This window comes from Gopherus flavomarginatus, chromosome 4 (assembly GCF_025201925.1).
Source record: "Gopherus flavomarginatus isolate rGopFla2 chromosome 4, rGopFla2.mat.asm, whole genome shotgun sequence".
Lineage (NCBI taxonomy): Eukaryota > Metazoa > Chordata > Testudines > Testudinidae > Gopherus > Gopherus flavomarginatus.
In genome coordinates, this window is record NC_066620.1 from 127,429,814 (window position 1) to 127,457,419 (window position 27,606).

The 27,606-nt window shown below is 39.9% G+C and overlaps 4 protein-coding genes across 5 annotated transcripts in view; 1 reads left to right on the top strand and 3 right to left on the bottom strand.

Moving 5' to 3' along the window:
- Positions 1-23,036, top strand: part of TRAPPC3L (trafficking protein particle complex subunit 3L) — a 39,256-nt gene extending 16,220 nt beyond the window's left edge. Inside the window, exons 4-5 of one of the 2 annotated variants that reach the window (XM_050949938.1) lie at positions 19,347-19,532; positions 20,482-23,036. In XM_050949938.1, coding sequence (XP_050805895.1) covers positions 19,347-19,532; positions 20,482-20,601 — 306 coding nt within the window. In that variant the 3' untranslated portion in view covers positions 20,602-23,036. The remainder of the gene's footprint in view (positions 1-19,346; positions 19,533-20,481) is intronic. The other variant, XM_050949937.1, reaches the window with a different exon arrangement.
- The window catches only part of LOC127049179 (uncharacterized), a 419,610-nt gene that overhangs the window by 137,477 nt on the left and 254,527 nt on the right, over positions 1-27,606 (bottom strand). The window lies entirely within an intron of this gene.
- Positions 13,668-18,611, bottom strand: LOC127049252 (calcium homeostasis modulator protein 5-like). Its single transcript, XM_050949864.1, has 2 exons — positions 18,048-18,611; positions 13,668-14,708 (listed from the first exon to the last, which is right to left on the bottom strand). Exons 1-2 carry the CDS (start codon positions 18,585-18,587, stop codon positions 14,319-14,321), a joined length of 930 nt encoding a protein of 309 aa, XP_050805821.1. The 5' UTR covers positions 18,588-18,611; the 3' UTR covers positions 13,668-14,318.
- On the bottom strand, positions 23,087-25,415 carry LOC127049255 (calcium homeostasis modulator protein 5-like). Its single transcript, XM_050949867.1, has 2 exons — positions 24,876-25,415; positions 23,087-23,498 (listed from the first exon to the last, which is right to left on the bottom strand). The coding sequence occupies exons 1-2, from the start codon at positions 25,413-25,415 to the stop codon at positions 23,106-23,108; spliced, it is 933 nt and encodes a 310-aa protein (XP_050805824.1). The 3' UTR covers positions 23,087-23,105.

The window sequence follows — 27,606 nt, forward strand, 5'->3', positions numbered from 1 at the left end:
TCCCCTGCTCTCCCATTCCCCACACAGACAGCCCCTACTCCATCACAGTCATGTCAAATGTTAATAGAGCAAAAGAAAACAACCAAACAAAAACAATAGGTAAACAAATCACAAAGGACCCAGTTCTGCTGCCCTTACATTTAGCCTGGTACTTTACTCCATGAATTCCCCTATTGACTTCAGTGAGACCACTTGTTGAGTAAGGTATTCCTCGAGTTCAGTAAAGGTGGCAAAATCTCGGGCCAAACGTTTAGCTGAAGATACTGATTGTGCAACATGATAGAAACTAAGTTATGTGACATGTGATCCTCTCTGTTATTTTGGCATCCAGGACAGTTGCTGAGCAATATAATGAATAATGTGACTGATATGGAAAGTCAAGAATCACTATATCTTTCATGCTGGCCATGGAGGGACTAAGGCGCAGATCCTTAAAGGTATTTAGGTGCCTAAATCCCATTGAATTCAATGGGAGTTAGGTGCCTAAATACCTCTGAGGATTTTTGCATAACTGCTCGTATGGAAACACAGAGAGGATCTCTTTTGCATTCACTACAGCTGATGTTGCCAAATACCCTGTAACAAATCATAGAGCCAAAGTGACTCACTGCACACACTATGATCCGTTGGTGTGACTGTGAGCCATGTTACTGAAGTAACAATCACATCTCCCCTGTGATATAGAAGACAAAATAGACACCTTTATATTGCATAAAGCAACTCCAAGTTGTCAGCACATGAAACGAAGAGTGTTGTAAAGTCCCTCAAATTGGCCTCTGGGCCTGGTCACATTCTTCTATGCTTGTTTTTCTTTTTTCTGTGTGATGCATTTTCCTTTGTTTTCTCTGTGGTTTCAAATATTTGTACCAGATGTGAGATGATTTTTCTGGTTTTACTGGGTATTTGAAGTTACCCAAAGTTCTGCCTATTTCTTCTTCCCTGTTTTATTGTATAGTACAGTTGATCAAACAAAACAAATATAAGTAGAGAGAGACTAACTTTTGGAACAAGGGAAAGGACTTTATTTTCCTCATGACAGGTTCTGCTATCAACTGCTATCAAGACTATTTAGCATACTAACAGAAGGGCTCTCTAGCAGTGAGTAAGAAAATAAGATTAAGTAACTGACAGACACTTGTGAATCTTTGTTTACAAAATAGCAGTTTAATGTTCTTAAATGTCTGAAAACTTAATGTTCTGAAAATTCTGGCAATTATAACCAGCACAACAATCTGAGCACTGGTTTTCTACAGTGTTCTTGATGTGTATATAATCAGGAATTTCTCCAAAATAACTAGTATATAAATGGAAATAAAAGGGATAATCTCAGGTAAATGCAATCAATTTGCTAGTTTAGGTTTACACAACTTTTTGAATTAGCTGTTTATATAATATGTTAATTCCTTAGTTCATTAACCAGGCTAAAAACAACAGGCAAGGTACTTACATTTTTAGCTGGTAATGTCGGAGAAAAACTCAGTTCTCACTTTTTGGTTGGGTGCAGCAGAGTCAGATACTTTTATTTTCTCTTTACAATTGTATAAAGGGAGGGAGTGCCCTAGGACACAGGGTCGCCCCAGTTCCAGGCAGGTCTCTCCACTAGTAAACAATTACAGCAAGCATTTATACTTTTTGTTACATACAATAATAAGCAACAGCTGCATTTTGTTTATACATAGGCCATCTTGATATCTTATTTTTCTCACTTCTATTTAGACGCCAGTTTACATTCCTTATTATCGACACAAGGTCGCAATGACTTCTCCCACAGTTCTTTCCCACTCACTTCACACAATTCTCACTTCTACAGATCTCACGTTAGTAGTGTTACATCTAGCCTAAATCTTGCTAACAGAGACTGTCATGTATTAAGATCCCCTACAAATCCCTGTCAGTTCTTTCTCTGCTTCACAATCTAAATGCACTGATTGACCCTGTAGATTAAATAAACTAAATCAGGATCAATTATTATGATTGTTAGAGCCAGCAATCAATTGGGGACAACATTATGTAGCATTATGGCTCTGATCCTGCAGTCTTTAAGAAAATAAAACTGGAGCCTGTAGGATCAGGCCATAACTGTTAGATGCAACTATAAATTGGGAAGAAATTAAACAAAACAAGCAGCTTCAAATGATGAGCACCAAAACAACTTGTTCTGCCAACCCTATCATAACCGCTGGGAGAAGGACAGAATTTAACACAGCCACTTAGTATGAGTGAGGATTTAAAAATATTAGTCTAGCAATTCAGACGCCAGTAGCTAGATGTTACTACTAATTTAAACTTGGTATGGGGCCAAAAGAGAGTGATGATCAGCCAAAGTAAACCCTTCTTCCATCAATTTTCCATGCTGTGAAGTGAATCCCCATGTCATGGGATCCTGTGACAGAACATATTTGCTACATGGCTACCACTGGAATGGAAAAAAAGAGGCAATGACCCTCATAAAAGTAAAAGAATAGCTCGCTTTCTTAAAAATCCAATGAATATTCCAGTCATTGACTGGCCAGATAAGAAAGGGGGGAAAAGTTGAAGAAATATATTGAAAATAGAGATGAGCCAAGGAGACGATGTGCAAGTCTGGATCCAGATCCAAATTAGGTTCTGACTAAGGTTTAGAATTTGGGTTTGAGGATGAATTAGGCCAAGTTCTGAAATCTGGTGATCTTGTCTTGGGAGATTTTGCTCCATAAAATCAGAAATCCTTCAGCTGATCCTGTAAGATTTCAAACACCACGGGCTGCATCCAAACCAGATCTAGAAAATAGGTGCCTAGTTTTAGATCCAACCCAGATCAAAATTATAGGGCAATTTGGATGCTGACATTTGACTCTAACCACATTCCATAAAATTTCAGAAGGCTAGTACTTGAAGTTTTGGTGTGGATCCATCCAATTCAAAGTAGAAGAGATTTTTTTTTCAAATGAACTCGGCCATGAACAGAATGAGAAATAAGGTAGATCGCATTTCAAAACATTGCTAAAATTCTATTCTTTCTTCCTTTGATGAATAAAACAAAGATGATGATTGTAAATATGTTGCAGTCAGCTATGAGAAATCTGGAAGTCTAGCCAAGCCATGCTTGCCACAGGATATGAGGCAGGGGCAAATCCACCTTAACACTTCTCAGATCTTGGGAACATGTAAGGGCCCAGTTAACCCCTGGTCAAAGTCAAAGCAGCCTTAGAAAGACTCTAATCTTCTCTGACTGCAATAGCCTCCTATTGGCAGTTTTGCTAACTTGGGCACTCTGGCAACACTCCCTCCTGCTCTTGACATGCCCCTTGAACTAAGGGTTCTAGACGGTGGTCTGGGGTCTCCTATACCATCACTATTTAGTTGGCTAGTCTTCCATACAGAGTCTCATATTGGAAGACAGTTTGAAAATCACTTCTAATGGAATATTTCTTGCAGTAGCCTTCTGTAAGGTAGGCATTGTTTCCATGTATTCCCCTATCTACCTACACCCATCTGTTGACTCTTGTCTTATATTTAGATTGTAAGCTCTGTGTGACAGTTACTATCTTTTTGTTCTGTGTTTGTACAACACAGTGGGATTGTGATCCATGATGGGTATAATGGAATGCTAAACTATATTATACTGTTATGCCACTAGGTGGCACGGTGTATGAAATACCTTCTTTAACGCTAGCCTTAGCCTTAGCCATACCTGGAAGAGTATTAAAAGATCTTATGATGAACACATCGAGTCCAAATAAGCAAGTTCTATGACTAGTCCATATCTGGAACAGGAACATAACATGGTGTCAGAAGTAAACTAAGAACAGAAATGGAAGGAACAAAGCAACAAAAGTTGCAGGATCTCATCAACCTGCCACTCTTCAATGCCTCAGAGAACTTCAGTTTTGGTAAATCTTCAGAATAGACAATCTGCAAACAATATTTTGCCACATTTTGCATTACTACCAAGCTGTGCAAAGAAACTGGAGATATTCAGGTATCTTCTTTAATTTATGCTATAGGGACGCAGGCAGAGCATGTCTTTAAATCCTTTGACTTTACTGAAGACTGTCACAAAGATGATTTGAAAGGGTTCTGGCTATGTTTGAGCCATACCTTATACCTCAGAGAAATGTGATTTATGAAAGAACATGTTTCCATCAGAGAATATTGAATGTTTTATAAGAGATCTGCATACAATGGCTGAAAACTGTGATTCTGGGAATGCAAAACATGAAGATATCAGAGAGGGGCTGGCTATTGGGTTAACAGATAAAAACTTTCTACAGCAGCTACAATGGAAGAGAGATTTAACCCTAGCCACAGTTACATAGAGAGCAAAGCAATGTGAGCTGGTGAGACAGCAAAACCTAAAGCAACAGGACAAACTTGAAAAACCTAAAACTAGCTTAGAAACTGTAAACAGACTTCTGAATGTTCAAAGTCATTATTATAAAACTGCTGAGGCAAGGAGAGAGAAATCCCAAGCTAAAAAGGACAAATTCCAGCCTACATGTAGAAGAAATGGAAAAATCCATATCCCAAGAGGTGATGCATATCCAGCCAAGGCACACAGTGTAATAAATGCATGAAATACGGACACTTTGCAGCAGTTTGCCACACCAGAGCAGTCAAGGAGTTGACTCATATTACAGACAATCAGGAATCAATTTTTCTGGGACCTATAACTTGTGATTACATAGAGGTTGCCTGGACAGTGAAACTGAATGGTCATGGCAAGACTATTGACTTTAAAATTGACTCAAGAGATGATGTTACAGTCATCTCAGAAGGAACTTACAATTACCTTGAACCCCTCCCAGAGCTGAAGTTACCGGACACAGCTCTAACTAACCCTGGAGGTACTCTTGAACTGCCTGGGTCAGTTCATCACAGAAACAACTTACAAAGATAAATGTCCCAACAACAATGAAGTGGGTGAAACCAGACAATCACTACTTTCTCAAATGAACTCACACAGGAAAATGATAAAAGATGAAAATGCCCTATGACCTGTGGGTGAACACTTTTCACAAAGTGATCACCCTAGATCTGACCGAACAGTCCTCTTCCTCAAAGGAAACTGCAAAACACCTTCAAAAGATGAGCCTGTGAGCTTAAATTCATAACTTTGCTAGGCACTAAAAATCATGTTCTGAACAGAGACATTGGATTTATGGCTTATTACAACGACATAAATGCATACGTGGGTGCTGTGGACACATAGAGACCAGTGTCAGAGAAGAGACAACAACAGCTACCAAAAATAATCTTGACAGACACACAAAATGGGACACCATGCGGGGCTTGCCCGAGCAGCCCCCTCTTCCCTTGCATGAGGCTTGCCTGATCCTCCTTCCTCCCACCCCCCATGTGGGACTGATCAGTTGGCAAGAGCAAATGGGACAAATGCCCAGTTTTGCCAAAAAAGTTGGGCTATCTGGGACTGGTCTTAAAAAGGTGACTGTCACGGCCAAGACAAGACGTATGGTCACCCTAGTGATAGTGTAAATATTGTAAATGTTAGGAAAGTAGAACTTAAACAGGAAGATATACTGTAATGGAATGGTTTCAGAGTGGTAGCCATATTAGTCTGCATCAGCAAAAAGAACAGGCGTACTTCTGGCACCTTAAAGACTAACAAATTTATTTGGCCATAAGCTTTCGTGGGCTAAAACCCACTTCATCAGATGCATGCAGTGGAAAATACAGTAGGAAGATATATATCCAACTGTATTATACTGTTCTGCCACTAGGTGGCACTCTGTGTAAAATATCTTTTTTAATGCTAACCTTCAGACCTGAACTGGAGCTCTGAAATGCTACATAATAAATAAACAAACAAACAAAAAATTAAAAAATGATTGCTTTGCAGCCTCTGAGAAAAAGAAGAATGCACATGAAAGGTAATTTGCTAAGTCGTAAATTGCAAAGTGAAGTACTGTACTGCAAGCAGTAATGAGACTTGTATTAATCCGGGGATACAGCAGTGACATGCCAAAGCCTTTCTAGTGTCATATTGCATCCAAACAGTGCTTAGGGAAAAGTACTTGAGAAGAATGAAAAGTATACCAGCAAAATATGTGATTTTGGCCAGCAGCCTTTTGCCTTCTCAGCAGTTTATTTATTTATTTATTTTTGGTCAGTTATAGTTCTGCTTTCTGATCTGAATCCTAATGTCATGGTTTGAGCTTATTTATTGCAACCATTCTTCACTTTAGGCCATTGTTTATATGTATGGTCCAGTATGCAGTGTTAGTGAAAAGTCCCTAGTAACATATATTGGGATGCCAAAGCAAGCTATTTTTTATTTATAGGCATTTCTAAGACTTAAGCTACATGACAGACTTCTGTTGGTATAACTATGTCGTTCAGGTGTGTGGAAAGCAACCCAGTTATATCAGCCTAACCTCTGGTGTACACAGCGCAGTGTTGACAGGAGAAGTTTTCCTGTCAACATAGCTACTGCCTCTCATGGAGGTAAAGTAACTATGATGTCGGGAGCCCTCCTCTGGTAGCGTCTTCACTAAAGTGTACTGCAGCATTTTAAGTGTAGACCTGTCCTCAGCTACTCAGCATTGTACTTAGGCATCTTACAAATGTTAATGAAGTGAGTTCTCAGCAGTTAGGAAGGGTCTTGTAGTTAAAGAATGCCCTGCTGGGTAGGGGTGTGTGTGTGTGTTCGATTCCTTGGCAAGGGCAGGGCCAGCTCCAGGGGTTTTGCAGCCCCAAACAGCCAAAAAAAAAAAAAAAAAAAGCTGCGATCGTGATCTCCGGCAATTCAGCGGGAGGTCCTTCGCTCCAACTGGGAGTGAGGGACCCTCCGCCGAATTGCCGCTGAATAGCTGGATGCTAAGCTGGTGCCTGGAGCCAGCCCTGTACAAGGGTGATGTCATGGTAAATTCATAAATATATGGGAGGTGGTCAGAGAAGTTCTATTATTTCTCCAATTTTGCATATGTGTAAACAGGCACAGGGAGGTTGAAATTCAGTTTTGTAAAATTGCCTCAATTTTGGGGAGTCGAAAACCTCTTCCACATGAGGATGGCCTGGAAGTGAGCACTGCCCCAACCACAGGTTGCCTTTTTTCACCCTCAAAGGAACTAGACAGGGTAGCTTTCAAGAACATTGTGGCCAGACACACACTGGGGTGAAAATATAAGGCTCATTTCTTAGCTATTAATTAGATTTCTTCAAATATTCTTATTCTAGCTCACATTCCATCCACTTATTGTGAAGTCCTAAGCTTTTCTCAGTTACTTTTTTATAGTTTTAATGTTTTACCTTCTTATTTTAATCCCCTTTACTAGTTAATAGCCACTGTCCTATATAGTTTCCATGTGAGTTCTGCTTTGCGAATTGCTTTGCACAGGAAATTTCAGCAAAAGAATTTGGAAAGCCACAAAATATTCTAATGTGAAATACAGCTCAGACTAAATGCAAAGCATATGAGGCACTTAGCAGATTTAACTGGTTACTTTCCTCAATAACAGAAGCTCGGAGATTGACAGAGGAGAGTGAGATACAAAGCAGGGGAAGAGTTTAGCAGAACTCTGATAATTAAATGAGAAAAATGTGTTGTTATAGGGAAGGGTCTAGTAACAGGGCAAACAATAGCATTGCTTGGGAACTTTTTTTTTAATGAAAAATATGGTTAATACAACACTGACATTTTCCATGGGAAAATATTGGTTTTTTTCTGAAATTATTTTTTTCTTTTGTATTGAGTAGGTCCACATTCATCTCTGCATCCATTTGCACCACTACAGTACTTAATAGGAATAGTAGTTCAGGTGCCTCATTCCCCTGTCTCCTATATGGACCAGACTCCCCACCCACACTTCATCTCCCAGAATAAACTGCTCTCTGCCTCCCCCGGCTGAGCTGCTGCAGTGCATCATGGGAGTCCCATGGCCACAATGCATCATGGGAAATGTAGTTTGACTGGGGAGCCCAGCTGATAGGAGAGAATGAGGGCATGAGGCTGAGACATCTGAATTATAACTCCCATGAGGCAACACAGGCAGATGTAGATTTACCTTTGTCCAAGGACCAGAAACAAAAGATTTTGTTTCCAGTCAACAAAGTGAACCAAAATATTTTGACATTTTCACAAATCAAAATTTTTCAGAACTTTTGGTTCCATGAACATTTTTATGTTGACTTCTTGTCCAGATTTGGAATGAAGAAAAATATTGATATAAGTTCCTGTGGGGCAGAAATTCTGGTTTTGATCAGCTTTAGAAAATAGGAGCTGTAAATGTTATCAGATCATTCCTATATTCTTAGGTATTGTTTATTTTTTACCATCTTGATTTCAGAAAATGGAAACTTCATTCTAATCCACTTTAGAGAGAGTGGTTTAATAATCTAAGAGCTAGGACCTCCATAGTTATAATTGACTTTGCCATTGACTCTCTTTGGGTATGTCTACACTGCAAGTGCTGGTGTGATTGTAGCATAGGTAGGCAGATGTGGTGGCATGGGCTTCAGCCAGGCTAACCTCCCAAGTGCAAGTCTTCTGGGGACCCTGGTATATACTTGTGTTGCTAGGCTCCAGCACCATTTTTTCACTACTACTGATGTTACCATGCCTACACATGCTATAATCACACCTTCACTTGCAATGTGGACATGCCCTTTACAAATCACTCACGACTAGATTTTCACAGACTTTACTCCCATGCTCAGCTTGGCTCAGATTGCTGCTCTAGATGTTGAGGAGAGAGCAGGAGCTACTTACCCAGTGGTCTCCATTCCACACTGGAAGGAGAGAGGACTGAGAGAGACTAGAAGTGACCTGGCAGGCTAGCCCTGTTCTTCTTCTTCACCAGCCAAGTAGCCAGCCAGGCACACAGTGTGGGATACGTAGGGCACTTCATGAAAAAGGATGAAGTAACTTACTCCTTACCCAGAGCAAAGCGGGGAGGAATTCTGACTCTGAGTCTGTTTTGTCAATGGACTGCTGCTGAGGTGGCTCAGCTAGGCTTGCTAGGGGTCCGGTTTTTGATGGAACTGTCTGGTCAGAAAGGGATCCTGGCAGCTCCAGTCAGCACTGCTGACCAGGCCATTAAAAGTCTAGATGGTGCAGGGCTAGCAGGCTCCCTACCTGGCTCCACATGGCTCCCGGAAGCGTCGACATGTCTCTTTGGCTCCAAGATGCAGGGGCAGTTGGGGGGACTCCACATGCTGCTCCCACCCCATGTGCCAGCTCCACAGTTCCAATTGGCTGGGAAACACAGCCAATGGGAACTGCAGGGGCAGCACCCACCATGAAAAGCTGCCTGGCCACCCCTACGCCTAGGAGGGAAGGGACATGTTGACACTGCCAGAGAGTTTCCCGAGGTAAGCGCCGCCCGGAGTCCACACCCTAACCCCCTGCCCCAGCCTAGAGCCCCCTCCCACACCCTGACCCCCTCATTTCTGGGTTCACCCCTGGAACCCACACCTCCAGCCCAGAGCCCATACCACCTCCCACTCCGCACACCCCCACCTCAGCCTGGAGCCCCCTCCCACACTTCAAACTCCTCTGCTCCACTCCCCAGCACAGAGCCCCCACCTGCACCCAAAACCCTTCATCACTAGCCCCACCCCAGAGCTCGCACCCCAACCTCCAGATCCTGCCGAGAGCCCCCTTCCACACCTTGAACCCCTCATTTCTGGCCCCACCCCAGAGCCCGAACCCGCAGCTGAAGCCCTCACCCCCTCTTGTACCCAATCCATTGCCCCAGCCCAGTAAAAGTGAACAAGTGAGAGTAGGGAAGAGCGAATGAGAGAGGGAAGGGGGGATGGAGTTAGTGGGGGGCGGGGCCTCAGATAAGGGGTGGGGCAAGGGTGTTCGATTTTGTGCGATTAAAAAGTTGGCCACCTAGACTCAGCTAAGCGCTGCCCCTTAGCTTGGGTATATTGTAAAGTTACATTGTAGCCCTTAACATCTCTGGTTTAGTTTTCCAACCTTTAAAATTGAGATAATGGCATATACCTATCTCTCTGGGGTATTAATGAGGCTTTGATCATTTTTCTAATACACTTTGATCTCAAAATTATCTGTAAAAGGGATATGTCCCACTAACTTTCTGTGGATGAATTTTCAGTCTTCAGTCATCCTTTTTGTCCCTAAGGTCCAGCAAATGCAGGGAGATGTTGCAACTGAAAGTTTTCTTTAGAGGCAATTTTCATAAAAGCAGAGTTTGATGCATCTGCTTGCTGGACTCCGTAGGCTGTGTGCCATAGTCAATTTTAATTGAAAACAACTCTGAAACCTTTAATTGAAAACGTATGCTTCAAACTGAGGGACACTCAACTGATTTTCAGCAGAAGGTTCCCAGTAGCCAAATGGCGATTTGTAATGAAACTAAAGATTTTTTATTTATTTATTTATTTTGTGGGGGAGTGCAGAGAGAGAACCAAAGGTTGGAGTAAAATTTTCAAAAGTGCCTAAGTGACTTAGGAGACAAAGTCCCAGTTTCAAAAATGACTAAGGGACTAAGGCATTGAGGAGATTTTGACTCCTGAATGTCTACATCACTTAGAAAAATGGGATCATAGAAACATAGAAGTGTAGGACTGGAAGGGACGTCAAGAAGTCATCTAGTCCAGTCCCCTACACTCAAGGCAGGACTACGTAATAACTAGACCTTTCCTGACAGGTGTTTGTCTACTCTGCTCTTAAAAACCTCCAATGACAGAGATTTCACTACCTCCATAGGCAATTTATTCCAGTGCTTAACTACCTTGACAGTTGGCAAGTTTTTCTTGATGTCAAACCTAAACGTCCCTTGCTGCAATTTAAGCCCATTGCTTCTTGCCCGGGATGAAGCACTTTTGAAATTTTTACTCCTAGTGAATTATACTTTGCTGAGTATCCATTTCTGTACATGTTAAATGCTAAAAGAGAATCTGTTTGATGTAAAAAAACAACCTTGAAGACAAAATTAATACATTTTTCTTATTAAGTGTTTATTCTTGATATCCTTAATCAGTCTTTAGGCAACCTCTCTCCCATTCCCTGGAGCTCAGAGTAAACATTGAAGGACTGGATCTATAGTTGTAAAGGTTTATGTTTACTGTGTGCTTTCTACAAGTCATTACGCTCAATACAGGGATAGCTGGATGAAATTTAATGTCTTGTTATATATGGGAGGTCAGACTAGATGATTTAATGGTCCATTCTGGTCTTAAACCCTATGGATTTTATGACTTTCAAGGAATGGCCACTTTTTCAAAGATTAACACATTCTATATCAACCATTCCAGGTTAAATAATTGTAATCTAAAATTAGTGTAGTAAGACAAAATTCATTATGATGTACCTGAATTTCTGGAAGTCTCTATGCTTCACCTACTTGTTAGAAAGTGAAGGAGCTCATCAACATTTCCTGTCAAAACGCAGATATGGTGTTTGGATGACAAATCAGTGCTTAGACTTATTTGAAAAAGCACCTAAGTACGTGCATGTGCTTAAATCCCATTTACTTCAATGAGACTTAAGCACATATTTAAAGTTAAGTGCTTTCTTGAACGGGGATGCTTTCCTGAATCAGGGCAATAGCCCCCAAATTGATTGCTTTAAGGTACACATGCATTCCTTGCCTCCTCCACAAGTCTTCTAGGTGTAGGGTGACCAGATGTCCCGATTTTATAGGGACAGTCCCAATTTTGGGATCTTTTTCTTATATAGGTGCCTATTACCTCCTACCCCCGTCCCGATTTTTCCCACTGGCTGTCTGGTCACCCTATCTAGGTGGTCCAAAGACCATGTGAGCCATCCATTATTTTCCTCCCAGAACATCCAAAGCACAAAAGCCCACACTTGTTGGGGGTTTGACTGAGGATCTGTTTCAATATGGATTTATCACATAAGCACAAGCTTTAGGGCTGTACTCTGTAGTGCTTACTTATGCAGAATTCATGTTGGTAACAGCTGAATTTTGCTTGAGTGAAGACTGACTAGAACTAGATGAACTATTTTCAGCAAATAATTTATTCAATGAATTTAAGCCCTTTTTCAGCTCAAGAATTATCCACTAGGAGACTTCAATTTGAATGAATTTGTTAACTGAAATTATTCCATTAATAGTTTATACAAATATATTTCAACTTGTAAATTTCTCACAAACTGTTAACCATGACTATTCCTTCACTTATTCTTGGTTTGCTGTTCAAAGGTGAGATTTGTCACCTAAGAAACATGATATTGATTCTGCATCCTGATTGGAGGAGTCTCAAATCCCAGAAGAGCCTTGTAAAGAGATGCTCAGATACTAAAGTGATGGAAGCCATATCTGTATCTGTGTCTACAGGCAGACACTTTCAGTACTAATATAAAGTATTCCAATGTTTTCTTTTACCAGGAACAGACTGGTACATAAAAAATTGTATGAATGTTTGTGGAAAGCAAATAAAAGGCAAGTGTCAAACTGAACTTGCAGTTGTTGCCTGAATATTTGTTCATGAATAATTTTATGCAGTATTGAGCTGACTCTATGACCGAATAAGGACTGAAGGATTTGGCTTATGATGTGCAGCAATTATTTTTTACACTATTGTACTTTATAGAACCAAATTCTTTGGTGGTGTACATAGTTTGTTAAAACTTTACTTAAGCCGCACTCATTTGCTACCACAGAGAGGTTGGCTCATTGGGCTCTCTAGCACTGAGTAGATAAGGAGAATGGCCTGATATGTGATAACATGCATGACAGAATTGCTATAGCTTTTTTTCCTAAAAGCTGCTGCCTCCATAGTCTCTGCTGCTAATTGTTACTAATGGCCCATATCAGGATCTTCACACAAGATGAGGATAATCAGTCTCACTAACACCAACAACTAACACTAATCCTACAGTTTTCAGTGGTAGCCGTGTTAGTCTGTATTAACCCGTTTTTTACTAATCCTGCAATTGCTTTAAATCACTAACTTCTCTACAAAAAACCCCAAATAGATATTAGTACTAGATCTTACATGTGTATTATACTCTTGGATATTGTAGGGGAAAAGGAACTAAAATGTGAATGCAGAATAGAAATTTCCTTGCCTTGATCACAGTGAATATATTTACTGAAAACAGAACAGAGGATTGGAGGAAATTTACCTGTTAAGAGTCTGATTTAAAAACAGTTCATCTGTGCAGAAATATGATCTCTTTCTTGATTGAGGAGATTGATGGTAAGGTGCTACGTAAAAGCCTGCCAGTCACCCAAGGGAAAAGAGCTTGATGGCTGCTTTGTGTTCAGTTTTTACAATATTTCTAAAAATTCTAAAGAAGGAAAAATGTGGTTGTGACCCACCACATGGGTCACCAAATGTGGTGGTTATGAATTCAAAATCCTTATGAGAAATCACAGGGCTATGTGATTAATGCACTTATTTTGAACCTCCATACCACAGTCACCTCACCATTACTCTGACTGCTAATTCATCTCACTCCAGACTTATTCTAACTTTCCAACATTTTAGCTGCTGCAGACACTCAATAAAATCAGCCTGCCACAAAAATATTTCTTTTCTCTCTATATGTGGAATTTCCTCTCACCCCTTCAGTTTTCCACTGGACCAAGGCCAACGGCAGACAAGATTTTATATTCCTGCACCAGTGACATGTTTAAGTCCCAACATCGCAGAACCCTCCGGAAGCAGAAATGGGAGCTTTCTATCTTTACAAAGGAAGGATTCCCAGACTTCCAATGGGAGAAAAAACAACAACAATGCATTATTTAAATTAAATAACCAACTTATGATATTTTCTTTATTGAAATGATATGGCATGCTATGTGTTGTATACAAAGAACTATTGTATTTGTTGACATTGAACAAATCATCTAATCAAAATCTATGCTGATTTCTTTATAGTGTTGGGGCCTGATCCAAAGCCCACTGAAGTCAATTGAAAGATTCCCATTGACTCCAGTGAGGTTTGGATTAGGAGTCTGAAGCACAGAAGAACTTTCTTTCCACCTTTCTTGAGCAAGCATATAGTTGGTAATGATGGTGTGCCATGACAGTTTTAGTATGGCATGATGCAACAACTCATTTGCATGCCATAGGCAGTCCAAAATGGCATACTCCATGCAGCATGACCGCACATATATGGTATGTGCAAGGTCAAGCTGTGCAGAGGATGCCATTTTGGGGCTGGACTGGAATCATCCCACAGGTTGGATTTGGGCTGCCAGTTGAATGACGCACAGCCGGTTGGGGATGCAATGTGTGCATTGCACTCATAGATGGCATGCCACTGATTGGGAGAGAAAGAAAGAATGGAGAAAGAGAGGCCACTATATTTATAAATATAAAGATTAAAACTGTTAAAATTAAATCACATTAGCAAAATATTTATAAAGGCTGAACATTAGCTATACTATTTCCTGCCCATCTACAAAGTCCAGCATTGTCTCTCTTTCCTCACTGATGTCTTTCTTGCCATCTTCGACCAGTCTATGAAGGGTGCTGTAGTGCTGCTCACTGCTGTTGAAAGAGTAGAGTTGAGAAGCATCTTCCCAGGCCCGGAAGGTTGGCATGGGAAAGGCGTCCGGTTCTTTGTTCTCAAAAAAGCTCGTCAGGTTTCGTTCACTGAGTTTGGTAGCATATATCTGGAAAAGTTGTTCCAATTGTTCTCTCTCCTTCTCTATGTAGATCCTCCAGAACTTCATTTGGAGGTGGCTGATTTTAGATTGACACCTGGCACAACAGGTGGTTAACAGAGACAAAAGAGCTGTAGTGACTATGATGCACCATCCTAGAACCTGGAAAAGAAAATAAACAGGCCATGCACTTCAAAAAACCTGAAACTAAATTGCACTTAGATCAGGAATAACTGACAGAGTCACAGTTCTTTGTGTTTAGGATACAGTATTCTTTTCCCAGCCACAGAGTGCATCTCTTAGCCACAGTGTAGACCAATAATGTGTATTTCTTTTTATTCCTTTTGTACCCAAAACTCCCACTGATGTCAACAGGAGTTCTGTATTTGGAGAAAAAACAATAAAATATGCGATAAGTGAGGATCAAGAATATTGAATATGCTACATTTTGTATTTTGCCACAGATCTGTGTGGTTTTTAAATTTATTATTATTTATTTGTATTACTGTTGTGCCTAGAGATCCGTACTGAGACAAGGGTTTCAATGAGAAAAGTGCAATACATGGACATAGTAAGAGACAGTCCTTGCCTCAAACAACTTACAATCTAAATAGAGAAGACAAATAAAGGGTGGGAGAAAGGAACTATTTTACCAGTGGGAAACTGACACAGAGAACTATTAAGTGACCTGTCAACAATTACAGGAAGTGAATCTAGATCATCCAAGTCCACTGCCCTAACCACAAGACCATCCTGTGTCTTTTATAGTTTTCTTAATTGACTGGTAGAAACCCAAGAAAAGTCAAAATGATCAACCAAAGCATTTAAAAAATGCACAGCATTATTTTAAAAATGAAGCTTACCTCCAGCAGGAATGGTGTCTTACTTATATAAATCCATCTCACCAATTAGGATAGAGACGATGATATCAAGGTCTCAGCTGTGCAGATTTCATCACAGAAATATATGGGTTTATAATATGTTTGAAATTGCTCAGTATATTTCCTCACACCAAGGAAAATGTATGTAGGTAGAAGAGGGTAAATTAGCACTAGAGCTGGGTGGGTAACCACTTTCCTGTCCCATGAGAATTTTTGAGATTTCAAAAACTGTTCCCATCCTGAAATGGGATGGAAAGTCAAAAGCATAAAAATTTTCACACACCAATAATACGGAGAAAAAAAAGGTGCGTATCAGGTTAATCAAAATGTTTTATTTCAATTTGTAATGAGCTTTTTTAGTATAAGTTAACTAACATTTCAAAACAAAAGCCATTTCAAACAAAAAACCTGAAACTTCCTTCTAAAAATGTCAAAACATCCTGTTTTGACAATTTTATGACTTTTGTTGTCAACATTTTTTGTACTGGGAGATTTGTAGAAACCAATCCTTTCCTGCGGGATTTCAGCCGGCAACTCATAGGCCAGTGCTCTAACCACCAGCCCCACACAAACATACCCCAGCTTTTCCAAACTGAAATGCTCAGTTGACAGAATTCCATTGTGCAAAAATGTGTGTTTTCATAAATTTGAAGACCTCAAATGTTGCTGTAAAATGGAATTATCATTCTCCAGAGGGCTTTAATAGTGATGATATGGAGATCTGCAACCTGTCATGTAAAAATAATTACCAGGTAAAATCTGTATTTACCTGAGAGAAATATGTAAACAATTTGCTCACAGAAGTGTGAAACAGAGAATCATACAATCATAGAATATCAGGGTTGAAAGGGACCTCAGGAGGTCATCTAGTCCAACCTCCTGCTCAAAGCAGGACCAGCCAGGGCTTTGTCAAGCCTGACCTTCAAAACCTCTAAGGAAGGAGATTCCACCACCTCACTAGGTAACCCATTCCAGTGCTTCACCACCTTCCTAGTGAATTTTTTTTTCTTACTATCCAACCTAAATGTCCCGCACTGCAACTTGAGACCATTAATCCTTGTTCTGTCATCAGGTACCACTGAGAACAATCTAGATCCATCCTCTTTGGAACCCTCTTTCAGATAGTTGAAAGCAGCTTTCAAATCCCCCCTCATTCTTCTCTTCTGCAGACTAAACAATCCCAGTTCCCTCAGCCTCTTCTCATAAGTCATGTGCTCCAGCCCCCTAATCATTTCTGTTGCCCTCCACTGGACTCTTTCCAATTTTTCCACATCCTCCTTGTAGTGTGGGGCCCAAAACTGGACACAGTACTCTAGATGGGGCCTCACCAATGTCGAATAGAGGGGAATGATCACATCCCTGGATGAACCAGAATGCTGATGAACCATTTGTTCTTTTATTGACTAAAAATTTTGAGAGAGGTTTTTAAAGAACAACCTCATTATGCTTATTTTCAAATCATGGTTGTACTAACTGGCAGAATTTGTGACATGAACTTTTCCCCATATAATCTATCCTTTTAGCAGTTCAGTGCTCCCCCTGACACGGGGAACTCTCTGGTTCTATGATCTAGCTGCTCATGCACAATTAGCTAGCCAGATGAATTTCACTGTTTCCCCCATACTCGACTTAAGACCAGTAGACACACATCCAAGCTTTTAATTCTAATTTTCTGGACACTGATTTTTGTGAACAATAAAATATCCCCCTGCACTGTTTGTAACCCATACATTGCAGGATTCTTCCAGTGCATGAGGACCTGAAAATTAAACTGTCTCCAGCATTGGCAACTGTTATAGATTGATATGACTGTCGTATGATGATCATTTTCTGACTCTGCAGGAAATTTCTTCTGCTTGGGATGCAGTAACCTGGGATGCATCTTTCCCTCATTTCCTTTCTCTTTTTAATTTCTTTAGTTCTTTTTCACTGAGTTTCCTTATATCACAAAGCAATGAACAAATATAAAATAGAATTGTAGGATATGAGTGAGTAATATGGTTTACCTTTGTATGGTTTTTGTTATTTCACTGTAACTGCTATAGTTCTATTTTCCTTCATATAATAAAAACACTTCATATAAAAGTAAAACTAACTAGTCCATTTTCATTATCCGAGATGAGAGAAATGCAAAATGAAATAAGCCTTATAAACTGTTCACAGGAAATCAGCTGTTTAAAAATAGTTTTGGTTTTAATAATCTAAGATGCTATTTGTAACAGAGTTAAAAATCTATAATTGATTTAAAAAATCTGATAGTATCCCCCCTTTTTTTTTTTACTTTTTTAATGACTTTTTAATTACTTCAGCCTTCTCTAGCAATGCAATACACTCTTCTCCCAAGAGTCACTCTCTTTCACTAAAGAAACAAACTTTCTGATTCGAATTTTCTTACTCACATTGATTTCGGTGATCTACTTGAGGAATAAGACATTACTCAACTTGAGCAAGTGTATAGAATCTGCACCTTGCCAATTCTATATTGTTTTGTTGCACTGTACAGGCATTCTGATTTTAAATTACTATGTTAGCCCTGATGTTAGGATCTCGTGCTGATAAATCAAAGGAATAATACAAAACTTTATTCTAAACAACAAAGCAGTTATTCTGAATTTCTTACCTGAGACTGTGCTTGAAGTGTCAGTTTTAACTCCTCACTCTCTGAAGAGGACATGGTGGTTTTGCCACAAGCTACTTTGTTCAGCTCTTCCCAGCACCTGATAGATTTGTTATTGCAGAGCGTGTTTAAGTACCCTGGATATTTCAAGCCACTCATGGCACATTCATAAAAAGTTCCATTGAGCAAAGCCACAGAAAGCCACATCACAGGAGCTATCAGAACATTTAAGGTGATTTGTCCAAAGACATAAAAGAAACGGCAGCTGTTGCCTTTGGGGAATATTTTCCTGGGATTCAGACAGCAGCCTGTGAAAAGTTTCCACATCCTGCTATTCATGAAATACCCAATAACTAGCAACACCCAGGCTGGGGCAAAGAGAAATACCAAACCATAGATGAAGTTTTCATTGCTGCAGGGACACTTGAAAGCAACGAGAGAAAATAAACGTTCGCTTCCCACTGTCAGTAGAGCCATAAAACTGTAACCAATGGCAGTTTTCCTATTCATAAGGAATTTCAGAAAGGTTTGGATACCGTCCATGTTTGATGTCCATAAAAGAGACAAAAAATAAGGCTTTGTTTATTGTGCAGAAGTTTATAGCAATATATTAGGGAGGAGCTCTTGAGAAGAAAAATACCCAGCTAGAGGCTGGTTTAGTGCAGCCTAGATAAAGTGATGATGTCATTGTAGATCCTTCCTCACAAATATACCCATATGGGACTAGCTACTGGCAAAGCAGATTTTGCATATCTACAGTATTATTAATCTGTATTGTAACCTGCAATATAGACAATGCTCTGTTGTCAAATAAAATCACAATCTCAGTTATCATTCCTGTTCTTTGACTGTAGCTTCACATGAGAATGCAACAGAAATACATACTAGATGATCATGGGAATTCTTGAGCAATGATCATCAGTGTTTACAGAAATATACATAAAAGTTTTGGGCCCGATTTGGATCTCACATATACTAGCGTAAGTGAAGTGTGACTCTGCTGAAGCCAATGGAGTAACCTCAGACTAAAACCACTGTATGTGGAGGGAATCAGTACCCCTCTACTACACTATTTGGAATCCAATATAGGCCCAGATTCTCTGCTGTGTCAAGCTTATGTGGGGTACAGCAGAGTGGGAAGCTGTCAGGTCGCCAGCCATAGCTCCCTGATTCTCTGCCTGCCCTCAGCCCTTACTTCTATTCTCATTGGTAAGCTGAACAATAGAATGTAGCATCTAAAAGCTTCTAGCCTGTCTTACACACAAATAGTTTCAAGTGGCACATTTTTTTGTCCCTTTACAGGTTGCTTTCAAGATGTACCTTGGGGTTACCCCTAGTGTGAGCTGCAGTAAAACAACAGAAAATGAATTCTTCTTAATACTGGACAAGAACCCTTTAGTGGACTTTGTGGAGGAGCTCCCAGCAGGACGATGTTCACTTTGCTACTGTAACCTCCTGTGTGGTGTTATTAGAGGAGCCCTGGAAATGGTAAAGAACTGGACACTGAACTTTCTTATCTCTGTTGTTACCTATAGATATAGGAAAATGGAACCACTGGATAAGTAAATGTAATATCACTTATAAATATTTAATCTCAGTATCAGACTTAGCAATAGCAACTCCTGCACCCCACCAAATATACCAAGTGAAAAGCTGCTCTCAGTTTACACCACAGTAAATTCAGAATTACTCTCTCCAGATAAATGGAGTTGCTCCATTGTTATACTGGGGTAACAGAAGAATTTGGCTCAATATAGTAACAGAAATAAGTTATGGTACAGCAAAGAACATTATATATTTTATTTTCAAATCTAAGCTTTTACAAAAGCTGCAACAGAACAAGTCATAACTCACATCATTTTGAACTTGCAGGGCCAAATTCAACTCTGGTATTACTTTACTGAAGACAGTAGAACTGCACCAAGGATGCATTTTGTCCACAAACTTCTTTCCTACAAACAATATCTAATTTGCCACATAATATATGTTTCCTAGGTACTATAAGAATACAGTTTCATGTACAGGGCTGTAAATCAATCTCAAGATTCTGATATCATTTTATAAGGGTATTAACAGAAGTGTTATCATTTCACTACGTGGGGGGGCAGGAATTTGAGATCACAATATGAAGCTCATTTGTTTTATGTTTCAGTCCTCAGAAAAAAGCAAAACACCATTCTGACATTAAGCACTACTAACCAAAATACTGGCTTATTGTTAGCAGAATGAAATTTGTATACATGCTTCAATTCATAAGAAGGATATATTTTTAACTCAAATGCGTTGTGCAATTCTTAAGGTTCTTTATAGAATTCCTCTATAGTGAAACTTTAGAAAGAGGCCCCTCTTGTGGTGGGAATAAACAGCTGGATGAACTAAATGGAGAAAAGGAAGAAAAATTACTTTAAATGAAGTGACCGGGCCTGTTTCTCTCCAGGTTCACTTAGCAGCAGAAGTTACCTTCGTTCAAGACAGACTGAAGGGTGACGATGTGACGGAAATAGGAATTATATTTTCAAAGAAGGTCGAAGACAAGAAGCACAAAAGAAAGAAGTGAAGCTGATAGAAGGAATCCTCTCTAACTTACAATTTGCCCATTTTTACCTATTTCGGAAGAAAATCCACACAGTGGCAATGGCTTCATTGATTCAGGTATAGTTACATCTTAGAGTGGTAAAGACAGTCAGAGCATATACTCAAAATGTACTGTCACCACCTCGCAGAATTCAACATACATTCTTAAAAAGGACCAGTCCTTTACTCCTTTCACAGGGAAAATCCCATTGATTTCATCAGAAGTTTTGCTTGAGTAACAAGTGTGTGACTGGGCCCCAAATCTCCATCCTAATTCCTGTTCTTTTTCATTAGAAATGTGATTGTATTTTCCAGTTTGCTCATTAGTGATGCTTCAAAGACATAAAGAACTGTGCTTGTACTGATATGCTTTTCATTCTAGCCCTTATGATTGTGAACAAGAAATTGTTTTGCTATAAATTGTGCACTTTCTCATTCCAATGCATCTTCCTTTGTTTCACTTGTGACTATGGTTTTTCCTTCATTTTGCCCAATCTGCTCCTACTGAAATCAAACAGAGATGTGATTCCACTGGGATCAGGTTTTCTGTAGGTAAACATGACAATATGCAGTTTTGTTCAGGTGCATATAGCAGACATAGAGAATTTTTCTAAATAATGGAATATGGATGCTGTTTGAGACTAAGCACCTTGTGCAGCTTTAACTTGTGTGTTCTTCTTGAGACTACATAGATGGTTAGCAAACTGAAAAAGCATGATGTATTCTAATGCACAGTCATCTTAAATATGAGCTTCACCCAAGCAAACTGTAATAAAAAATGCAAACACTATTGTGCCACCAATTCTTTTCTGTTGAGGTACTTACATGGCCCCCATCACCTCAGTTTCTGAGCACCTCGCAATCATTACTTGATTTAATCCTTATAAAATCCTAGTGAGGTGTGGAGGTAGTGAAAATTGAGGCACAGGGTAGATTAAGTGTTTTGCCAAAGTAACACAGGAAACCTGTGGCAGAGCTTGGAATTTAGCCCAGGTTTTGAGTCCTGGTCCACTGGCCTACCCACTAGACCTTCCTTTCTTAGCCTCTCTCTAGGAGCCAGAATTCCCTATTTTTATTACAATGCAAAATAATCAGTCTTAATCAATCAATAAAATGCTGCCCATAGTAAACATATGACCCTGTTACTGAAACACTTGTCCTTCATCTCCCTTTCCCATCTTCTTTTGTCTGTTAGGTTCCAATCCTGCAATGTGATGTGAATAGGTTGTTTGTGCAGGGCCCTGGACTTAAGTGGCAGGGACTATTGGTGACATCCTGACCACATTAAAGTCAATGAGAGTTTTGCGACTGACTTAAATGGGGCCAAGATTTCACGCCATGTCACCAAATCTTCTAAAATTGTTAGAAATGAATGAACTTCGTGTTTGCTGCAGGGCTCAATGTAGGAAAGCAAGGAGCTTCCACTTTATGCCTTGATTCAGCAAAACACTCAATTACTAGTGAATCCCCACTGAAGTTCTTCCCCATCAACTTATTCACAGTACATTTCAAAAAGCCAGTACACACACACGCTTTAATTTCAGTTTTCATTTTTTCCCTCATTATACAGAGTATGTCCATTATGTGCTAAGGCAGGACAAAGCAAAGCACAAAAAATATTAACGCATAATTAAAAAAAGAAAAAAGTATCCATTAGAGTTCACATTTTATAAAGGATGACATTCTTCTTTGTGCTGAGGATCAGGACAAAGCCTGTACATTGATTAATTTAGTGAGACTTAAGTGGTGCAGAGCTTAGGTCTCATGTAGAGTATGAAAAAAATATTTACAGGTTCAAAAGAGGGAAAAGGCCATTTCCTTTAAAAATCCCAGAGTATAAAAATTCAGCTAACCTCAGTCTGCCGGTTCCTCAACCCAGTGAACTCAATGGAATATTTACCATTGACATCAGTGGTGAAGGATCAAGCCTAATGTACACTGACTGCTCCACATTTACAACACTTTAACTCCTTTCAAGATGTATGCAGAAGCAGACAAGGTAGTTAACAAAGGACAGCACATTCAAATTAGTAACCGCTGGCCTCAGTACCAAGCATAATGAAGCTGAACAGTATCAAATTCTACTGTTTCACTGGTTGTCTTTGGGTTGCATACCCAATTCTAGGAAAGAAGGACAATGACAGAATTTCATTTATGAAAAACAGTAACATTAAGGGTGTATTTGTTTTGTTTAAATAACATGAGCACAGTAGACACATATGAGAGAAGAGGAACATCCCTTGGAAAGCTATTTTGTTAGTCTGTGTAGGACAATGGACCTCATGGAACTGTATTGAGTCCTGGGTTGTGCTATTAGAGCTCAGAAGACATTTGCCATCTTGCCTGAGGAGGTGCTATAGAAGTTTGGTGGGAGAGAGAAATTATGGCAGAAAACTGGTCATTACCAGAAAAACAGAAATGAAGACTGAAAAGTGAAAAATGTAGTGAATTATATTAAATTATAATGTTAATGAAAGCTGATATTAGCTAAACTGTTTCTCCTTCACCTAAGTTTACCATTGTATCTTGTGCCTCACTGGAATCATTTTCTTTCATGCTGTCTTCCACTAGTTTATGAAGTGTGCTGAAGATCTTCTGGTTAATGTTGAAAGAGTCCAAAGCAGAAGCTTCTTCCCAGGCCCGGAAATTTGGCATGGGAAAGGGTTCCAGTTTCTTGTTCTCAAAAAAGCTTTTCAGATTTCGTTCGCTCAATTTGGTGGCATAGTCCTCAAAATATTTTTCAAATTGTTCCTTCTCCTTCTCAGTGTAGATCTTCCAAAACATCTTTTGGAGATGGCTGGTATTAGATTGGCAGTGACCATAACAAGTGATCAACAAAGACAGAAAAGCAGCAGAAACTATCACACACCACCCTATGACCTGTTAAAGAAAGGATAATTTGGTATCGAAGAACAAAGAAAAGGCTATAATAAAAAAGCTGATCGCAAACTCAAATTAGATTGAGAAGAACTAGTGTTATTCTGGTTCTTACTGTTGCACTGAGACTATGTTCTTTAAATGCTCAGTATAAAAACCTTGAAAAGTGATAATAAAATACAAGATTTTGAAAATAAAGTGATCCACCAAGTGTCAATTCTATTCACAAGCAGAGGCCCTGAATTTGTAAGGACCATCAGTAGAGTCAGAGATTAAATTGGATGTCATTTTCAGGATCATATGATCTACACAGCTATGTAAATATTATTTTTCTGTATACCTTTACATTTTGAACAGCTCTAACCAAAAATTAAGTCTCAGCACTTTAAACATAGGGATTATGGACTTGATCCACAGCCCACTGAAGTCAATAGAAAGACTCCCATTGACTTTAATGGGCTTTAGATCAGGCCCTAATAGTATAAATCCAAAATACATGTAATAAATCTTACTGTCTGAAGTATTAATGAATTCTTATGACACATTATTATATATATTTAGAATGATTATTGTATGTACAGATAAACTAACGGAATGTTTGTCTACATTACTAAATGGTTGAAAGTGAAGTGCACAATTTAAAATAATTGCTGGGGTACTTCATATCTTGCTATTAAAAAAAGAGAAAGTCTAAATGAGGCCTATTCAAAGGCATGAGCCCTCTAACAAGGTACACATATGTTTTTCTTCCTAATTTTAAACTCAATAAAGCTTTATTCCAAAAGAATTGTCTCCAGATGTTTAACATTGTTGTTCTACTGTTGCCTTCAGGGTCAGCCCAAGGCTTGCAAAAATCCTGGGGGCCGTACACTTTGGAGGAGCCTTGTTGTATTATGAACTACCCTAAAAATGACCAACCACTGTCCCAAAACCCTTCAAGATGAATAGAAGGGTTAGGGTTAGGCTTAGGCTTTTCCCTTCCCAATCCTCGAAACCCTGCCTACCATTCCTATACTTTGATTAAACCTTTTGTTCAGCCCTCTTCCCAAAAACGTCAAGCAACCTGAATTCTCTAGCCACATTGCTAAAATTCTCCCACCTCCCTCTGTTGGCAAATATCCTATCAAGCCCTTCTGAGCTGCCAAACCCTTCCACACCTTGGTGTGCTATGCTGCTTACAGAAATCTGCCTGAGGCGCTGGATATTTCACTTCTCTGACACTCCCATAAAACGCAGTCTGAATCCTGCTTGCATTGCAATGAAATATGTATTTGACATTTTTTAAAATTATAGTTAAACTCTCTGGACACTTGATTTTAGGGCCTCATGATAAAAAAAAAGGATAACACAAAGCATGATTGAATTAAAATGATATCTTACCTGAGATTCCGCTTGAAGTGTTAGTAGGATCTCCTCAGTCTCCCAAGAGGACAGAGAAGTTTGGCCACATGCTACTTTGGGAAGCTCTTCCAAGCACTTGTTGGATTTATTGTGGCAAAGCATCTCCAGGTACTTCAGATTTTTTGAGCCACTCATGGCACATTCATAAAAAGTCCCATTGAGCAAAACCACAGAAAGCCACATCACAGGGGCTACAAAAGCCTTAAAGGTGATCTCGCCGAAGGCATGAAAAAAATGGCAGCTATTCCCGTTGGGAAATCGTTTCCTGGGGTTCACACAACAGCCTGTGAAGAGCTGCCAGGTACTGCCATTCAACGCAAACCCAACAAATAGTAGTACCAAGGCTGGGACAAAGAGATACACCAGCCCATACGTATAGTTTTTGTTGCTGCAAGGACATTTAAATGCAGAAAGAGAAAATAAATGTTCACTTCCCACTGTTAGCAGTCCCATCAAACTGTAACCAATTGCTTTCTTTTGGCTACTGAGGAATTTGAGAACTGTTTGGGAGATACCCATGTTTGAACTGATGAACCCCACAAAACAGGAGAAAAGTGAGGCATTATCAGTGGGACAAGTGCTATTTCTAGCACTTGTTTGGGTGGAGCTTTTTATTAAGGAAAAAAACAAGTCTCTCTGGTTTGGGGCAGCTCAGATGAAGTGAACAGTCATTCATCATCATTAATAAATCTTGCTTCAAATGGCACACATACAGCAGGCCCTTCCTTTGTCAGTGGGCAAGTAGACCAGTCTTGCACCAGGCTCAGTTTTGTCCTATGCAATTTATAGTTGCTCACTAGTTCTGGCTATTTCCTTTGGATCACTCTGAGCAATGTGAGCCTTAGTGTCTACTGAGCAGTTATATTAGCCATAGAATTTTTTTCTTATTTAAAATAGCTATGAAATAATAAATAATGATTAAGAGAAAACCTGGTAGCTGAAATTACCCCTTCTGCAATGGATTCTACTACTCACCACTCGCTGCCCCTCCTCGTAGCTCATCTGGGGAGTCCGCACCCCAATCAGCCCGTTGCCTCAGTCACTTGCTCTGCAGCGTCTCTCTCACTAGTCAGGAGCTGCAGTGTCTCTGCTTCCTGGCTTAACCCTCTGGCCACGTCACACGCATCCTCTCCTTCCAGGGTCTCATCAGAAGCTCTTTCCACAAAGTCTCCGGCAGACTCCATATCCGTGCACTAACTCTGCCACTCCTGCAGTGGCTGGTAGGGGAACCTAGACCCAACTTCTACTCTGGGTTCCAGTCCAGGGACCCTCAAACCAGCAGTTCAGGTCTATACTATCTTAGACTTTGCTGCTCCTTCCCTGGACTGCCCTTTTTTCAGGCTTCTAGTCTCCACCTAGTACCAGAGTGTGTGACTGCAGGCTTACCTCACAGCTGCCTCCTCTATCCTCAGCTCCTAGGTTTTATAGGAGACCCCCTGCCTGTTCCTGCCCAGGTGAGCTTCATTCTCAATTACTATCATTGCCCCTTAGCTCCCCAGCAGGCGCAGCCTACGGCTAACTGGCCTCTCTTAACCCCTTCAGCGCTAGTGTGGGGTGAACGCCCCATCACACCCTCCCTGTCTTGCATTGATCCTGAATGTATGGCCATTACAAAATTTTCATTTAACTAGCATGCTGTGACTGTGTGCTGTGTATCGCCCAAACACAAGTGGTACTGACATTTTATCACACGTAAGACACATCCTGATGATATGGCAGAAGGACATTATGACAGAAACAATCCTTCATTAGCTTTCATGCAGTTTTACACATTAAGTAAATTCTCATCTAAACAGTAATACATCCTTTGATCTAGGGCTAATGAAGTACAGGGATATATATATATATATAATATAAACTGTAATGTAAGAAAATCCAACAGGTTATAGATAAATTAAGACAATACCATCACATTTCCTTTGAATTATGTTAATACATAAGTGAATTGGCCTGATCACATTACAATGCCTTTTGACACTCCTTTGATTTCTCTTAGCATGCAAGTGAATTAGCCTACTGCCTTGGTCTGAGCTGGCAACCTGTTAGACAGCATCACAACAACATTGCTGTTCTTGAAGTGAAGAATTAAGTGAGCTGACGTCCAGAGCACTCTCCTTCTGTAGGCTGGCTCTCTCCATTGTCAGTATGTCTCATTTTATACCCCAGGGAATGAAGTTCCTCACACCAACACACAGAAATGTCTGAACATTTAGTCTTTCCGCATGCATAGATTATGATACATTGTGCTTACATATTGCCTTTCATCCAAGGATTTCAAAGCACTTTATAAGCAATCATTAATAATCTTTACCAACTGCACGGAATCCATATAGTTATGTGAGATAAATACAGTTAATTCCTCCAGTTATAATGATGGGGAAAACTGTCCTACTTTAATATTGGGGACAAAGGAGCTAAATGACCTACCCCCAGGCACCAGTGAAGGAAGCATGTGCATGAGACGGCCCATGAAAAGGCGCAGCATGTCTTCGGTGGCAATTTGGCGGCGGGTCCGTCAGTCCCTCTCTTCTTTTGTAGTGATAATCAGAATGGCCCATTTCAAACAGTGGACAAGAAGGCGTGAGTAACAGTAGGGGGAAAATTAGCCTGGGCAAATAGTGTTTACATTACTTTGTGTAATGACCCATCCACTCTCATCCTGATGATCATTACAAAAGTTTTTTTTCCCCTTGCTGATAATAGCCCACCT

Excerpts from the sequence above, each read along its gene's own strand:
- LOC127049252 (XM_050949864.1), bottom strand. The coding sequence starts at position 18,587 with ATGGACGGTATCCAAACCTTTCTGAAATTCCTTATGAATAGGAAAACT. Across the intron at positions 14,709-18,047 it reads CACTTCAAGCACAGTCTCAG|GTTCTAGGATGGTGCATCAT; the intron begins GTAAGAAATTCA and ends TTTCTTTTCCAG.
- LOC127049255 (XM_050949867.1), bottom strand. The coding sequence starts at position 25,415 with ATGGGTATCTCCCAAACAGTTCTCAAATTCCTCAGTAGCCAAAAGAAA. Across the intron at positions 23,499-24,875 it reads CACTTCAAGCGGAATCTCAG|GTCATAGGGTGGTGTGTGAT; the intron begins GTAAGATATCAT and ends TTTCTTTAACAG.